General features: G+C 37.5%; 1 protein-coding gene across 1 annotated transcript in view; it reads right to left on the reverse strand.

The window, feature by feature from the left end:
- GFM1 (G elongation factor mitochondrial 1) overlaps positions 1-11624 on the reverse strand; it is a 43980-nt gene extending 32356 nt beyond the window's left edge. Inside the window, exons 1-6 of the mRNA XM_081954245.1 lie at positions 11505-11624; positions 9030-9182; positions 7102-7234; positions 5498-5702; positions 4239-4355; positions 3368-3518 (exon numbers count right to left, since the gene is read on the reverse strand). Coding sequence (XP_081810371.1) covers positions 3368-3518; positions 4239-4355; positions 5498-5702; positions 7102-7234; positions 9030-9182; positions 11505-11552 — 807 coding nt within the window. The 5' untranslated portion in view covers positions 11553-11624. The remainder of the gene's footprint in view (positions 1-3367; positions 3519-4238; positions 4356-5497; positions 5703-7101; positions 7235-9029; positions 9183-11504) is intronic.
- Between the last annotated feature and the right edge of the window lie 2582 nt (positions 11625-14206).

Consider the following 14206-nt stretch of genomic DNA (forward strand, 5'->3'; position numbering starts at 1 on the left):
CATTCCTTTCTAGAAGCCCAAGGTCATCTTTTGTCTCCGTACCTCTGCACCTGACCGGAACCAGCTGGGTGGAGATGCCAGCGTGGCCGAAGAAGATTGGACCATGTGATGGATTTATGGGTGTGGGGATAATATCATGAACTTTCAACTGGGTGGAATCCCAGGAAGCTTTTAGATTTGGGATTCCACAGATGTGCCAACATGTCTGTTTTATTAAATTGGAACTTTAAGGATAGCTCTGCCTTGGACTCTGATTTAATTCTGCATGTTATTTGGAACGCTGACAATTTGAAGGAGCCTAAGCAGTAGCTAGGAGCCAAAGCAGTGCTTGGACCAAAAGACTGAGAGGAAACTGGGAGCCAATGGGAAATGGAGGAATATTATAGAAATTTCCCTCAGTCCATGGACCAAGCAGGCTGTGACAAAACCCATGCGTAAGCCCTCCCTCGATTCTACTGGAAAAGCTCCTGTTCTGAACAACAGTCTTAAGTTACTTTTCTATATCCTACAGTTCTATGATGCTGCTATTTATAAATACAGCACAAATAATTTTGCTTTGATTTTGTTGCAAGCATTGTAAGACGTGTGAATGTGGAAGTCTTATTACAGCACCCAGGTAACACGAGTAGACACAAACAGCATGAAGCCATAGCAAAATGTTTGTTATCTCTAGCTGCCAAGAGGAACAATCCTGCTAAAGGTTTCATCTGGAATGGAAGATGAGACATTTGGTTCTATTCAGGCCATAGCTATGCTAAAAGTAGCAAGGATCAGGTGATGAAAAGGCTGTATTTAAATAAAGAAGAGCAATTACTAGTCAGAGCTGAAAATAAGACCAGATAGAAGTTTTAATTACATAATGTCAAGTTTCAAGTTTATGGTTACCACCACCAAATCTGCAATGGAAATGCTGGAAAGTAGGAAGCAGAAAATGGTATCCTTTTTACTTACTTTCCTTCTGAAAAATGCCTACATGCTGAAGAATAGTAGAACAACTTATTTTATACCAATACTGGACAATTTCAATTTTTTCCTCACTCTTGCATCTTCTTGGTGCTTTCCTATTTATTTATTTCATTCTTAACTGGCAGTTCAACGTTCTTTGCAATGTGAAAGTTGACAGGCATTTACTGATCCCCTGCTTAGAACTGAAATGATGTAATTCACAAATTTATATAATCCTGTGAATTTACAAAATGGCCTGAGTTTGCAGAAAAACTGATATTTGAGTGAACCCATTTTCCTTCTAAGTCTCCATAAAATCATTTAAACTCTTTTTAATGTAACCTAAGCAAAACATCAATTTGTTATGAATTCTATAAGCTAGTTGTGCATTATGTGAAGAACCAAAATATGTTTAAAATTGAAATAGGCTAAAGATAATTCATCCTAGTTTTAGTTTTGCATAGATGAAAAGGCGTAAGTAATTTAGTGAGTGGGGTCAACATGTGGACAGTTTCCAAATTAAGATGAAAGACTTCAGTCCATTGAAGATGTTACTGAATTTAAGTAGTTACTTTAACACTAAAATATTTAAGATCAGCCTGTACATATTTCTGCCGGATTTTCAAAGTATTCAAATATTGAAGTACTCAAAGAAGTTTAGTAAATCTCAACTGAGGTGGAGATTCCAAATTAATTCTCCAACCGAACTCCTGGAGTATAATACGACCTTGGGACCAAATGATTATGTAAGAACACTTAACATGGATCTTAACCTTTTAATTGTCATGTAAGAGACAGGATCAAGAAGCAAACGGAATAACCAACAGCATGCAGCAGTTTCCCAAACTATAAGTCATCAAATTCTAAGAAGGATAACAGGAGATGACTTCTAAATACCAGAGCCTGTATTTTCCAGGCTCATCAAGTCTTCAAGCCAAATCAGTCCTAAACTGAGTGAGTTCAGCTGTGGTGACACAGTTTCCATTTACACTACTCAATTTATACATTAGAGGAAGCAATTAAAAGTAAACTGTCCATAAATCTGCAATAAAATAGTCTTTCAGCAGAACAGTGTGCATTTTCTGGGAAACAACTATCAATAGTTAACTCCCAGTATCATACCTCTACTCATTAGACAGGAAAGCAAGACTGGAAATGTTGACCTCTAAGTTCTGTCACAACCTTGTCTATCACACTAAACAGCTGGTTTCCTTTAGGCAGCTTCCTTACCCTCCAGTCATTGGCAGCTATTAATGACTGGTTGCAAAAGCTTAATGCTTCCACGGATAGCAGGAAAGGGTCATGAGAAAGATATTGCAGACACATATACTTTCTAATGTTGCAATTTAGTTCAGCTCTTAAAAATAATAAAATACAATACTTCTACATTCGAAGTAGTAAAAAATGAATGCTGGCTGCATCAACCTCCTAGAGTATCTTGTGAAGTGTTAATACCATTTTATAATGCTTTGATAAAACTAGTCTTGGAGTACTGCATCCAGTTTTGGTCACCACAATGTAAAAAAGATGTGGAGACTCTAGAAAGAGTGCAGGGAAGAGCAACACAGAGGATTAGGAGACTGGAGGCTAAAACATATGAAGAACGGTTGTAGGAACTGGGTATGTCTAGTTTAATGAAAATAAGGACTAGGGGTGACATGATAGCAGTGTTCCAATATCTCAGGGGTTGCCACAAAGAAGAGGGAGTCAAATTATTCTCCAAAGCACCTGGGAGCAGGATAAGAAGCAATGGGTGGAAACTAATCAAGGAGAGAAGCAACTTACAACTAAGAAGAAATTTCCTGACAGTCAAAACAATTAATCAGTGGAACAATTTGCCTCCAGAAGTTGCAAATGGTCCAACATTGAAAGTTTTTAAGAAGAGATTGGATAACCATTTGTCTGAAATGGTACAGGTCTTCCTGCCTGAACAGGGGATTGGACTAGAAAACCTCCAAGGTTCCTTCCAACTCTGTTATTCTGTTCTGTAATTTACTGCAGTATTAAAAGTCAGTAGTCATAACTTTCTGCTAAAATTTTCCAGAATTTTAAAACTTCTCATATATATCCCCTTACTTACTTAACCTGCAAGAAAAGTGTTAAACTTGGAAAACTTAACATTCAAACGTCAATCCAGTCATGCTTTCTCTTGCTGCTTGAGCAATATTATTGAGGCGAAGAAAATAACAAATACTTCAAATACTCAAATCGCTCTATGTTATCAGTGTTTTAGAAAGCATTAAATTTAAGTAAATTGTAGAGTATGAAATAATTTTTAGCCTTATTCTTTGATGATTCCTAGAAAGTACCTATTTTGTTTTGCTTCTGTCTATGCATAAGGCTGCTCTACACTAATAGTAGAAATACTCCAAAGGCCTTTACTAAGTTTTTGAAAAAGAAAAGAACGATTAAATTATCTTACTTTCAAATCAGACACTGTTGGGATTTTCTCTTCAAGAAAAAGCTCTCCAAGTTTTTCATCACTGTTTGCGACACATTCAATCAGTTCCTGGCGGCGATCTGAGGACTCTGCTCTGAACTCAGGAGGGATATCATCGTATTTAACAATCTGGCTGCAGAAACAGGAAAAATAAAAAGGTCATCAATATTCAGCTTCAACTATACAATCTGGTATTTTGGACAGCTGGCTTGAAAAGATTTGTGGTCTCTAGCAGCACACATACTGATAAGTTTTAATGTTCACCTTCATTTAATTTTTCCAGTTTAAGAAACCCCAGCCGTATGAAAGTGATTTTATAAATTTCCAACTTTTCAAATCTACAGCTATGCAACCTTTGGTGATTTTATCTAAAGGAAATGAATAGGAAGCTTTAGATCTACAAACTAATTTCTGCATACTCCAGCTGCTCTGCTCTTCTGGTTTCCTGCAGCTTTTTTGTTAGCCAGTAAAAAGAAATCATTATTGAGTACCCAAATCCAGTATTTAATCAGTAAGACATCGCAGATCGTGAAGCCAATGTGGATGCAATGCACCAATCTATTATAATTAAAACATCTAGAACATGGGATAAACTACTTTTTCCTCCAATTTCTCACTTTTCCAAAGGTAAATGGATTAAGGCTTAGATTAAAAAGCATCAAGCTACATAATGAGCCATGACTAGGTCAATATCCCTCTTTTAAGAATGAAGAATCTGGAATTATTTGTTTTTGCTAAACAAGGCTTACTGCATTGTTGAGATCTTTAATTACTGAAGTTTACTTCTAGAAGTAAAACTCTACCTGAAGGACATGAAACATGTCCCTTACACTAGGAAATGTTAGCACCTTACCCAAAGTCACCATCGAAGTATATAGCCTTTTCTTCAATTAAATCAATAACTCCTTTGAGTTGTCCTTCCAGTCCCATGGGAATCTGAATAAAAGCAGCATTCTGCTTCAGCTTGGTTCTGCAAAAATTAAAAAATATATACAATTTCTATACAAACCGCAACGATAAATAGTCACGAAGTCTATTTCTCCCCTTATAAGACCATTTAGCCTGGAAGAATGATTGTGGATTTCTGTAAAAATAATAAAGTTGAAAATGAAAACACTAGAGATAATCTCTGAGCTCTCCACCATGACTTGTTCTCTAGCTTTTGACTGCAGCTGAGCAATCTCTTTGGTACAAATTCTGTATATTTGACATGAATTAAGAATCTGTGATATATACAATACAATACAATAGCAGAGTTGGAAGGGACCTTGGAGATCTTCTAGTCCAACCCCCTGCCTAGGCAGGAAACCCTATACCGTTTCAGACAAATGGCTATCCAACATCTTCTTAAAGACTTCCAGTGTTGAGGAAGAGACATGCACAAATCTAGGAAGAGACATGCACAAATGATAATAGGCTTTTATTTTAAAACTGAAACAAGATATATTTACATTCTTCAATTTACATACTTTAGTGTAAATATCTGCAAAATTCTTGACTGATAGAACATTCTAAATGTTTACCTATTTTATTCAGAAAAACATAATTGCCTGTTAGTGGAATTGTTAACAGTCAGGTGAGCAAATTCTACTATTACTATTAAATTTGTACACTGCCCAATTCTCAACAAGTTTCAAACAATGCAACCATCACAGGTCAAATCATGGCTGAGAAATTTAGAATGTTTTCCTTATGATTTTATGGTATTTATATCAGGCGATCATCAGCAATCTTACAGTCTTGGCAAAACTAGAGAAATTGTATATTTATATTCAGGCAAATATAAATGTGAATATGAATATAGGCAAGTTCTGGTCTCAGAGACACAATTTTGTCCAGCTGACTTCATAAAAGGAATAAATGACTGCATTTGGTAATCATTAATTCAGAATGATTATCTAATTACAAGATTTAGAGTGAAATTAAGAAGCTGGCTTTAAGGGTCTTTTCATATTTTATAGTGAAATTATTTGTATACAATAACGAGGAAATCATTTCTGTATCAACTTACAATAGCCTTGATATGAATTGGCAGTGATTTCTAATCATTTTATCTACTAGCGTTTTGAGAAGGCAGCTCACAAGTTAGGTGACAAGTTGAGAAGTTCCTACCTTAATTGTTGTATGGCTCTGTTTGGATTGGCGCCCATGCGATCCAATTTATTGATAAAGGTCAAGAACGGAACATTGTATCGCTTCATTTGTTTGTTGACTGTCATTGTCTGGCACTGAACCCCTCCAACAGCACACAGCACGAGAATGGCCCCGTCAAGAACTCTGAGTGATCTTTCCACTTCAATTGTGAAATCAACATGCCCTATAAATGAAATAATTGTATATAAAAATTTCAAACCACCTTAAGATTCACTGCTGTTACTGAATTCACGCCACATGATTTTTTGAATGGTTTTCAGAAATGGCAAGCAACTAAACCAACATTTAATTGAGCATGTCACTGAATGACTCTCCAGAAACTTACATACTTTATTTAACAGCAGATTTTGATCTCTCAACTGGCTGAGAGACTTGAATACCATCAGCAAATTGACAAAACCATCAATCAAATGCCAAGACAGCTTTTCTTGGAATAGATTATATCCTGCAATTGTACCTTTAACACTGATGGAGAATATTTGTACCACAGGAGGGAAATGAGAGGTCTTTGGTGCTTTCTGAACTTGGTTGTTTTCTTGCAGATGTTTCATTTTACCAGACAAGCAACGTCATCAGCCCTAGCATCTAAGCTCAGACAGCACCAAGTACCCCTCACCTTCAACACCATCAAATCTGCCTATCCCGGGTCCTTAATGGGTGGATATAAAAATACCAAACCCCTATCTAAACACCTGGATGGCTATGCAACCCACCATAATAATAGATTTCTATAGGAAGTATTGTGTGTATGCTACCAATGAATTCTGATATCTAATTTTCAATGTAGTAACTGTCTTATTAGTGTTGCTGGGAAAGGGGAGCATAGATATGCTGAGTAAAACTGAGAACAACCCAAATCTAAACATATATTGCATGCCAGCATGTGTTCATTCATATTCACTCAAGAAGAATACGTTCAAAATTCCTTTCAGAATTATCTTACACTACAATTACTACAAACTGATGCGCTTTAAACATAAGAATGTATTTATTAGACTTCTATTCCACCTTGCATTTGAGAGTCCAAGAAAACATGTATAGTATTTTTTCCTCTTATTTTTCCCACAGTAACTCTGTGGGTGGTTGGACTGAGAGTGTCTGACTGGCCCTAAGTCACCTAGTGACCTCTGGGTCTAAGAATGGACTAGAACCTGGCCCTGTCTGCTCCTAAACAATGCCTTAATCATTATATCTCATTGCCTAGACCACAACTCTTAAATTCTCAGCCGGCAGTTTAGAGGACATCAGAGTGGGAGAGGTTGCTGATGACATGATGGCCATATAAATCTATCACAATCAGGCTTTCTGTGACAATACAGGCAATACAAAACTGAAATGAATATGAACATGGCTAATCCAATTTCTACTTTATATATTTAGAAGAATTCTGCTTTAAAAACAAGTATAGCGTGAAGTTTCATACTGCCAATCCTATTTGCTAATCAGTTGTAAAAAAAAAAGATCACAAACTAGATTTGCAAGCTCTCAAATAGGTATTCTTTTTTACAGCAAATAGAAATGAAACGTGGAAAACTAAATATGGTATGAAATGACAACGCTACCTGGGGTATCAATTATGTTAATATTTGTGTCTTTCCACATGGTATATGTAGCAGCAGACTGAATAGTGATCCCTCTCTGTCGTTCCAATTCCATGGAATCCATCACCGCACCGACCCCATCTTTCCCCTTTACCTAATAGGAAAGAAAGCAAATCAATATATCGGCATATACACAGCTATCCTTTTATATAGAATTCTGGGAGTTGAAGTCCACAAGTCTTAAAGTTCCCAAGTTTGGACACCCCTGATATAGAATAAAGCTGTTGAAAGTCACTTACTTTAGCCCTACTTTTATTTTTCAGATCAAAATCTAATACTAAACACAAGGGAAAGGGAGAGAGGGAGGTTTTTAAAAAAATCATAAAAGTTTTTAAATGATTATTTAAAATGACACAAATTAATGAAGAGTTCATGCCTGATTTTCAGCTAACAAGAAACTGTGGTACAAGGATTATATCAGCTTTGATACATTCCAAAAATACCTCTATGTCTAAATGGGGAATAAGCCAATTAAGCTTGAAACTTTCATACATTTATTCATAATGGCCAGATTATTAATGGGAAATGGAAGTATAACTCAAGCCACATAAGATTTTATAGACTGAATTGGTCTTGCAAGTAAACAGGTCATTAGTGTTACAATTTCTAGGCAGCTTGGATAGTCTTGCCTGAAGTTCAGATGCCCTCAAAACATTTTTTTTCCTGCAAAGCCAATCTTTTCAGCTCATTCTTGAAGTTGGGTATCAATTTCAATTTAAATGAAAAAAGAATACCCAGAGACAATTAAATGCACTCCATTCTCGTATTTTCAGATAGTAACAACTTTTCTATTACAGTATACAACTCTTTGGATTTTTAGAATGTTTGCCTATCATTGAATTCAAAGCTTTATGTGGGTTCCACAGACATATGGAATGAATCTATGTGAATCACAGGATCAAAATTTGATGCCCGTTTCATTTATTTCATAAGCAGCCACCCAAAATGTAATCTGCAAATCACCCCTCTACATTCAGTGAGCAGCCTATCCCAACACTGTCTGTTCCCCTTGTTGCACTGCTTCAATTCAATAGCAACTAAAAAATTTCTAACACAAAATACAAAATGTGTTGAAGTGCTGCTACACATCTATGCAATTATGATCTGGGCCTTTTGAAAAACAAAATAGAATTTGTAATTTTTTCATCCATTTTCCTATAAATGTACCATATACGCTTCAGTTTTAACTGGTCCACAAATGGGCTAATAGTCACCCACTGAAGCAGCACAGCTGCCCAATATCATATTAACTCTGTCTTCATATTTGACACTTGAAAGAGATCATGAATGCAATGTTTGGTTTCTACCAGATTTAAACATATCCCATGCAGCTTCTCTTCTCTCAAATTCTACTTCTGATTCATTTGTCCAAAGAAAATGTTCTCCAGCACTCTAGAGAGCCACATAATAAGCATCAAACTTCATAAACAATGATTTTCACATAGGTGTTATTTTCACGCAGGAATTTTAGAAGATGGAGCCATAAATACTGATTATAGCCAAGGGGACAAAGACCCGTGGATATTGCTGTGGGGTTCTGACTTCTTGGATAGCCTCATATTATATCCCTATAATGATTCCGATAGGCAACCATGCTTGGAAAGATTCATTCTTGTTCATAATCTTCTCCATTTAAGACTATAGCCCTGACTCAATTAATAGAGTCCCAGAGTTTAAGACATTATTATCCACCTTTTGTTATATTTTTAACAATATAGAGTCAACTATTGCCTCCAACATTCCTATATGTTCTGTTTATTTCATGCCCCCTGCATGCATGTCATCTTACATTTTACACAGTGTTCCTGAAAGTTGACAATAAAACAGAAACAATGAAATTACAGAATAATGCCAATCCTCCCCATTGGTACCAATGTATTGATAAATACCTCATGCATTTCTGCTATCTTTCCTGTGTAAAATAGAATACGTTCCGTTAATGTAGTCTTTCCTGAATCAATATGCGCAGAAATGCCTATGTTCCGAATTTTTTCATTGGGAAAAATTCCTGAAGAACACCATCTGCAGCTGTATAGCATGAGCTGGGGAAAAAAAGCATGAGCCTGAGCAATAATGTAATATATATTAAATACAAAATAGGATTCATATACATTTTCAATATAATAGTCTATTCAGTGGTTCTGGTATGACAGCTCCCACTATTACAATGAATAAAACTAATAGTTTCATTGGGGCTAGGGTTGGGCAAGAAATTAATATTCTATCATTCATTCATTCAATCAATCAATCAATTTCTATAGCTGTCCATCTCAGTCAATGACTCTGCATCAACTTTTGTATCTCATTTAGAAACCAAGGACTCAGAGTATGGAGGAAGAATGAAGAGCAGTGTGGCAGTGTGGGCAGCTGGAAAATGAAGTCAGCATCCCCATAAATCTCGTCTGCGGAAGGAAGCATGAAGTGCTCCAAAATCTCCTGGTAGACGGCTGTGTTGACCCTGGTCTTAATGAAGCACAGTGGTCCAAAGTCCTATTGTTCAGTGGTCCAAAGTCCTCTTTTCTGATGATAGCAACTTTTGCCAAAAGCACCAAAACCTGGTTCAATGACCATGGGATTACTGTGCTTGATTGGCCAGCAAACTCGCCTGACCTGAACCCCATAGAGAATCTAGGGGGCATTGCCAAGAGCAAGATGAGAGACATGAGACTGAACGATGCAGAAGAGCTGAAGGCATCTTGGTCTTCCATAACACCTCAGCAGTGCCACAGGCTGATAGCTTCCATGCCACGCCGCATTGAAGCAGTAATTGCTGCAAAAGGAGCCCAAACCAAGTACTAAGTACATATGCATGCTTATACTTTTCAGAGGTCCGATATTGTTCTATGTACAATCCTTGTTTTATTGATTGCATGAAATATTCTAATTTTCTGAGATGGTGGATTTGGGGTTTTTATTTGGGGTATGCCATAATCATCACAATTATGACAAATCACAGCTTGAACTATCTTGCTTTGCATGTAATGAGTCTTATCTCATATATTAGTTTCACCTTTTAAGTTGCATTACTGAAATAAATGAACTTTTGCACAATATTCTAATTTTTCGAGTTTCACCTGTATATATTGTCCCATTCCTGTTTTTTCTTGTTTTAATCACTCAATTAGGCAGTATGTCTTATCTGTTATACAACAATGTTCCTGACATGTTTGAATACTTTTAAATAATATATCTGGAATATCTTACCTTCAGATACTCAAACGGTCTCTTCCTTAATTATGCTTTCAAAGAACTTTTAAAACATGGCTCTTCCAAAAAGCATTTAGGGATGAGATGGAAGACTTTCGATACTATGATATATTTTTGTAGGGACAAGATTTTATTGTATTTTAACTGTTCTTTGTATCAGCTGTGTAAGCCAGTGAGAGACTCCTTGATTGGAATGGCTTATCAAATGTAGTAAATATATAATTTTGAATGATAACTGTAAGAAATGATCATCAACATTAACTGCAATTTTGGGCTTCAGCAACAAATTATATTTTCTATACTGTAGTGTATTTAGTCTTGTAGGAATTAATGGCATATTTCATAAACATTCTCATGCTATTTACTTCATTTGCCACAAATAAATGCCAGCTTAAATGCCAGAAGAGTTACAAAATCTATGAAAGAATGTTTCTGAATATTTGTGCTTACTCTTTGTTTGCCTTCATAATATTTTTTTTTCTTGAAGATTCCTAAAATGATAGAACTTAGCTATAATTTGCTCAGTTATCTTACCGAAGTTCATCATGAGTTTTTAGCACTCTGAATTTGCACAACTGTTGGCTGGACTTCGTAGGATTTGAAATTAAACATAATATTCACATTACCATTCAGAATCTATAACTCTCTTTTCAGAAAGAAACAAGTTAGCGTAGCCTTCTTTAAGATTACCTAAAGTTTGTTAGAAGCTAAGATCTTTCAACTCAACTCGCAGGATCACTTGCACATTTTAATCCTCCCCCCAGGTGAAAAAGATTTAATATCAATCCAATCTGATTCACTTTGTCTCCAATAACCCATCTCAAGTGGTTTAGTTTCTCCTGCTTGACCAGGGGGCTGGACTAGATGACCTCCAAGGTCCCTTCCAGCTCGATTCTGATTCTGGTTCTAAGAGGCGTACAGCAGGCTGAGCATTACTGTGAGTTATTCACCTGTCGGGTTTTTAATCTATGGAATAGCTTCCTCGTAGCAAAGAGATTCTGCATTTAATGACTAAATCAAGTCTCCCCGCGGAGCCTTTTAAACATCCCTCCCCCCCGCCGCCAAACCAGGCGCAGAAATGTAGGCACTTCTTCCCACTCAACCTGCAGCATGGTTGAGGCTGCTCTGACTGACCGCCCCCCCGCCGCCGCTCCTACCTGTTGCCGAGGTAACGTCAAACCTAAGAGTCGCCGACACCTCAACATCGTGAAAGCGCCGCTGCCACCGCTTCCAGAAGTCACGCCGGGCACGACTCTTATAACTCCATTTCCGGTCTGAGCCGGATAAATGCTTCCGGAGCATATGGTGGGGATCATAGAGTCACCTCCCCATCCCGGAAGCCAGCTTCTGGAGCGCCCCCAAACACCTGGGAGGAAAAAAGCGCTTCGAAGAGCTGATCAGAATCGGACTCGAGCTGTAAGGGACCTTAGACGTCTTCTAGTCTAGCCCCCTGCTCAAGCAGGAGAAACTATGCCATTTCAGACAAGTTTGAGCTCAAACTGCCCAAGGAGCTGCTGATACACTTTTACAGAGGAATTATCATCTGCACCTCTATAACTGTCTGGTTTGGTTCTGCAACCCAACAAGATAGACAGAGACTTCAGAGGATAATCAGAACTGCAGAAAAAACAATTACTACCAACCTGCCTTCCATTAAGGACCTGTACACTGCACGAGTCAAAAAGAGGGCCGTGAAAATATTTAGAGACCCCTCGCATCCTGGACATAAATAGTTTCAACTCCTACCCTCAAAATGACACTATAGAACACTGCACACCAAGACAACTAGACACAAGAACAGTTTTTTCCTGAACGCCATCACTCTGCTAAACAAATGATTCCCTCACCACTGTTAAACTATTCACTAAGTCTGCATTACTATTATTATTAGTCTTCTCATCGTTCCTATCACCCATTCTCATCCCACTTATGATTGCAGGATTGTAACTTTGTTGCTTGTATTCTTACAATTTATATTGATGGTTTCCTGATTATTTGTACCCAATGACTATCATTAAATGTTGTACCTTATGATTCTTGATGAATGTATCTTGTCTTTTTATGTACATTGAGAGCATATGCACCAAAAGCAAATTCCTTGTGTGTCCAATCACACTTGGCCAATAAAGAATTTTATTCTATTCTATTCTAAGTGGCTGTCCAGGCTCTTCTTAAAATCCCCCAGTGACCATCCTTGACTTACGATCACAATTGAGCCCAAAATTTCTACTGCCAAGCAAGAGAGCTAAGTGAGTCTTGCCCCACCCCATGACCCTTCCTGCCCCAGCCCCCAAGTGAATTGCTGCAGTTGCCATGCCAGCAACAGTTATTAAATGAATCTGCCTTCTGCATTGTTCCCGCCAGTCAGAAGATCGCCAAAGGGAGATTACATGACCCCCGGGACACTGCAACAGTCATAAATACATGCCAGTTGCCAAATGTTTGAATTTTGATCAGGTGGCCATGGAGCAACGGTCATAAGTGTGAGAATGGTCATAAGACACCTTTTTCAGTGACGCTGTAACTGACGTCACTAAATCAGAGATGTCACTAAACGAATGGTTGAGGACTGAATCTGTACTGAACTAAAACACGATTTCTAAAGGTGTGGTTGGTCATTTCTGCTATTCCCAACAGCAGGTTGCATGGAAGAAAAGACCATTTGTGATCTTGGGAGCGCTTCTAAAAGAGAGAGCATGGGGCTGATTTTCTTGTTTTAATCCCAAAATCTGTTTTCAGTATCCAGAGAATCCTGCCTGACAGATGCATCGGTTGAGTTGAGGAAGTTTCCTTACACGCCTCCCTTACTAGAGGTCCTCTTGGAATAGAGCCATAAATAGACTCGAAATCTTGAGATGCTGGAAAATGTAACCACTCGATGTGACTTATGCCCCAGTAATTTTGGCTGGTCTAGAAACAAGTTGAGCAGGGGCAGACCTGATTAGACCCTGATTGTGATACCTCCAAGTAATCTCAGGGTTAAAGCCCATTTTAGAAAAACCCATATTTAAGATAGGTGGCAAATATAGGTAGTCCTCAACTTACGGCCACAATTGAGCCCAAAATGTATGTTGAGAAATTTGTTAAATGAGTTTTGCCCCATTTTATGACTTTTCTTGCCACATTTGTTAATGAACCCTGAAGCTGTTAAACTAGTAACACGGTTCTTAAGTGAATCTAGTTTCCTCACTGACTTTGCTTGTCAGGTCGCAGAAGGCAATCACGTAACTCTGGGACACTGCAACTGTCATAAATGTGAATCAGTTGTCAAACACCCAGTATAAAACATATGGCCATGGGGAATGCTAAGTGTGAAAAATGGTAATAAGTCCCTTTTTTCAGTGATGTTGTAACATCAGTCACTAAATGAACTGTTGTAAGTCAAGGACTACCTGTATGTATAAAAACAAGTGAGTCTTGGAAAAAAAAGTGATGGGAAATTATACCACTGGTAGGAAAACTACTAGACCACATCCTCACTCACAGGAACTGAATTTGAGTTGAGCCAGTCCTTACTTACATATCAAATCACTACTAAAAGTCCAAAGATCCTGTTTTATCTATCCAACAGCCATATGTATGTAATGAAAGTTCAAAGTGAGTGATTAGCCCACTTTAGTCATCCAGGTGCAACTAGCCATACACTGCAAATGAGTCAGAGACATTGTAGATTCAGAAAATAGGATTGACTCAGCAGTCGTACTTGATGATGAATTGAAAGGTCATATAACTTTTAATGAAATTTTCCAAAGACTTCCCATCAAGAACTCCACCATAAAAGAAATCATGAGAACATACTGTATTGAACTAAGAATCTAATTTTATTGCAAGATAGATTTTTCTTCTTCTTTACAATGAC

This window comes from Natrix helvetica (genome assembly GCF_964273705.1).
Source record: "Natrix helvetica genome assembly, chromosome: 5".
In the NCBI taxonomy this organism is placed as follows: domain Eukaryota; kingdom Metazoa; phylum Chordata; class Lepidosauria; order Squamata; family Natricidae; genus Natrix; species Natrix helvetica.